This window comes from Eurypyga helias, unplaced genomic scaffold (genome assembly GCF_000690775.1).
Source record: "Eurypyga helias isolate BGI_N326 unplaced genomic scaffold, ASM69077v1 scaffold3127, whole genome shotgun sequence".
In the NCBI taxonomy this organism is placed as follows: Eukaryota; Metazoa; Chordata; class Aves; order Eurypygiformes; family Eurypygidae; genus Eurypyga; species Eurypyga helias.
The window spans coordinates 1-3,061 of NW_010263490.1; the positions used below are offsets into that span (position 1 = coordinate 1).

General features: G+C 43.2%; 1 protein-coding gene across 1 annotated transcript; it reads left to right on the plus strand.

Annotated features, from left to right (window-relative positions):
- The first annotated feature begins 521 nt into the window (after positions 1–521).
- Positions 522–2,537, plus strand: SNRPD3 (small nuclear ribonucleoprotein D3 polypeptide 18kDa). The gene is made up of 3 exons (XM_010156036.1): positions 522–680; positions 1,409–1,601; positions 2,378–2,537. The coding sequence occupies exons 1-3, from the start codon at positions 555–557 to the stop codon at positions 2,437–2,439; spliced, it is 381 nt and encodes a 126-aa protein (XP_010154338.1). The 5' UTR covers positions 522–554; the 3' UTR covers positions 2,440–2,537.
- Positions 2,538–3,061: the final 524 nt, after the last annotated feature.

A 3,061-nucleotide genomic window follows, 5' to 3' on the forward strand; every position in this document is an offset into this window, starting at 1 on the left:
TGCCGCGGTGGGGTGGCCGCAGGCCGCGGGGGCTGAGGTCTGGAGGGCTTCGAACGGAGGAGGGTGGGGTGGGGTGCGCGGCAGGGCTGCGGTGTGTGGTGGGCCGGCTTCCCTCGTGGGTGAGTCTGCCCGTAGGTGATGCCGTCTGCGAGCGTGGCTGTGCTACCCGCAGGTCCGGCTCCGCTCGTGGGCCGTCAGGCTGTCTGGGCCATTATGGGATGGACCTGGGGCTATTTGCATGTGAGGTGCACCTGGGTATACAAGTGGTCCGTTATCTGGCCTTCACAGGTGAATTTCCTGGGTCAGAAGAGACCTGGAAAAGATGTACTTTTACTGATCTTTTAAGCATTCTTCCCATGGCTGTCTTTCTAGATAAGTTTTATTAATGCATTGTCAAAGCACAGGGTAGGGGGTTGGGCAAGAGAAAAAAAATCAGTGCTTTACACTAGGAAAGCTGATAGACTACATAGGTAAACCCTAGTCTACAACTTTATTTGTAATCATGTCCTTCGTTTTTTTTCTTGTCTCAGTTGTAGAGCCACAGCACTGCAGACATGTCGATTGGAGTGCCAATTAAAGTCCTGCACGAGGCTGAAGGCCATATTGTGACATGTGAGACCAATACGGGAGAAGTTTACCGAGGCAAACTTATTGAAGCTGAAGATAACATGAATTGTCAGGTATGTCTGCTTCAGAAGGATGGAGGGAAGGCTGACAGCTAGCTTGTTGGCAGCTTGATAAAGGACCATTGCTTTTAGTCTTAGGATAAAGAAAACTGCACTCTTGCATGTACACTGTCTTCTGATAGTCAAATGGATTTAGGATTACTGAGCGCTACAAAGAAGCCAGGGCTTATTCTTTCCCGTTTTAGAGTTGGATTGAGTGTTTCTGTCAATAATACCAGGGTTTGTTAAGATTCTGGTCTGAGAACAATGCTTCTGCTGGAGTTCTTCATTTAAAGCCACTGAGCATAAGAATATAACCGCCCTGATTTAAGAAACTGAAGATTTTTTTAAATGTATGTTACTTTAGTCATCTTAAGAGGACTTAATTTTCATTGACTTTAGGCAAGTCATTGTTGAAATCAAAATGCTTCCTTAGTAGTTAGGACTAGAACAGCTTTGTTTAAGCTGATTCAGTATGAGAAAACAAAACTAACAAAGCTGATAAAACTAATTTGCAAAGTGGAGAGAAGCAAAAGTCCTGTGCCTGCTGGAACACTAGCAGTCTTCAGGGTATGTTTAAATGGTCCTGGATGCCTTGTGTCACAACTCCAGCTGAGAAAGCTTGGAAAGTCTTTGGCTTTGGTACTTGAATCCTGGCTCTGTATTCTGCAGGCAAGAGAAATGGGAGTACAGAACTGTGTTATAGAGGCCTCGACAAGCACTGACTGGTCTTTACTTTCCAGATGTCCAACATCACGGTGACATACAGAGATGGACGAGTGGCACAGCTGGAACAGGTGTACATCAGAGGTAGCAAGATACGGTTTCTCATTTTACCAGACATGTTGAAAAATGCGCCTATGCTAAAGAGCATGAAGAATAAAAACCAAGGTTCTGGAGCTGGGCGAGGAAAAGCAGCTATTCTCAAAGCTCAAGGTGCGTACAGTTTGTTTATGGGCTCTCTCCTCCTCCTGTTTCGCTGTAGAACAACTGGAAAGCAGTCATCTCTGTTGCTGAGGAAATGTAAGCTGTAAGATCGCTGGTTCATACCTTATCTTCCGTATATTTCCTCTTGTGGTGGGAGTCAAGACTCAAACTGCCACCTGAATGTGTAGTGTTGATGCTACATTCATGTAAATATAGTAAGTAGCCTTGTTAAGCAGAGGCTCTATGTAAAACTGTCTTGTTTTCCAGTGATTGTTTGGAATATTTAGGGAAACTTCTGTGAAGCTGTAATTATTAGCCATTCTGTAGTTCCCTCTCACTTGTACCTTTCTCAGAGGAACTATCTGGTTACAAGAAGACTGAGTAATAATCCTGGGCCGTGCAGTCCTTGGTCAACTTTTGCAAATACAGTGAGGTTGCATGGGGGAGTAACATCTGCTGAAATGTAAGGAATTCTGTTGCAGAACCTTGGAGTTTGGGTTTTAAATCCCTTGGGTTATACAGATTTGGGTGAGCTTAGAAGGAACACAAAGGGTATGAATATTCACTGGGCCTGTTCTGAGCAGCAAGACTGTGTAACCATTAGTTCTGGTTCTTCTCGCAGACATCTTCTGCTGTCATACCACTTCCTGAACTCTGTAGGATAGCCTTGATTCCTTGCTTCTGAGCAAGACACTTGGAGTGGTTTTTGTTTTGCCTGTCAGTTGTTTAGATAAAGTTGCTGTTAACGTCACATTCATGTCATCCCTGGTGTTTTCTCTCTTCAGTGGCTGCAAGAGGAAGAGGCCGTGGTATGGGCCGTGGCAACATCTTCCAGAAGCGAAGATAATTTTGGTCTTGACTGATGTGCTTTTTTTATTAGGGGGTATTGACTTGACTACATGTGCATTGTTAGCAGTTTTGTCTAATAAATGTTTCTGACAAAAACTTGTCTTCCTTTACATGACAGGACTCCTCTTGGGCAAATACACTGTAGGTTGAGTTCAAACTTGAGATAGCTTTGTCTGGAAAACAATGGACTTTATTTCTAGATTTGACTACATTGTATTTGTGTGATGCATTGACTTTTAAAGATCATCATGTTTCCTTGCCCTTTGTTTAGTCCTGTTGCATTCATTCTCTAAAGAATTAGAAGGTGTTCTTGATAAAGATTTTCTAAATAGTATGTTTTAAAGTCACATTAGCAGCTGCTTTCTGGAAAATACAGTGAAACAGAGGCAGCTTCCAGAGAAGCAAAGCCCTCTTTTGCTTTATGTGGACCTACAGTAGATACAGGTCCATCTTCAGATCTGTACACTGAGCTTGTATTCTTGCATTTCTTACTTTTCTCTTTGGATACAGGGAGAATTTTTCTTTAGGAACACATAGCTTTGATGGCGTGAGTCTGTATTTGCAGTGAAAAATTCTCTTCTAACTCTCTTAGTTTCTTCTATGTCTGGGAAAGCAGACAT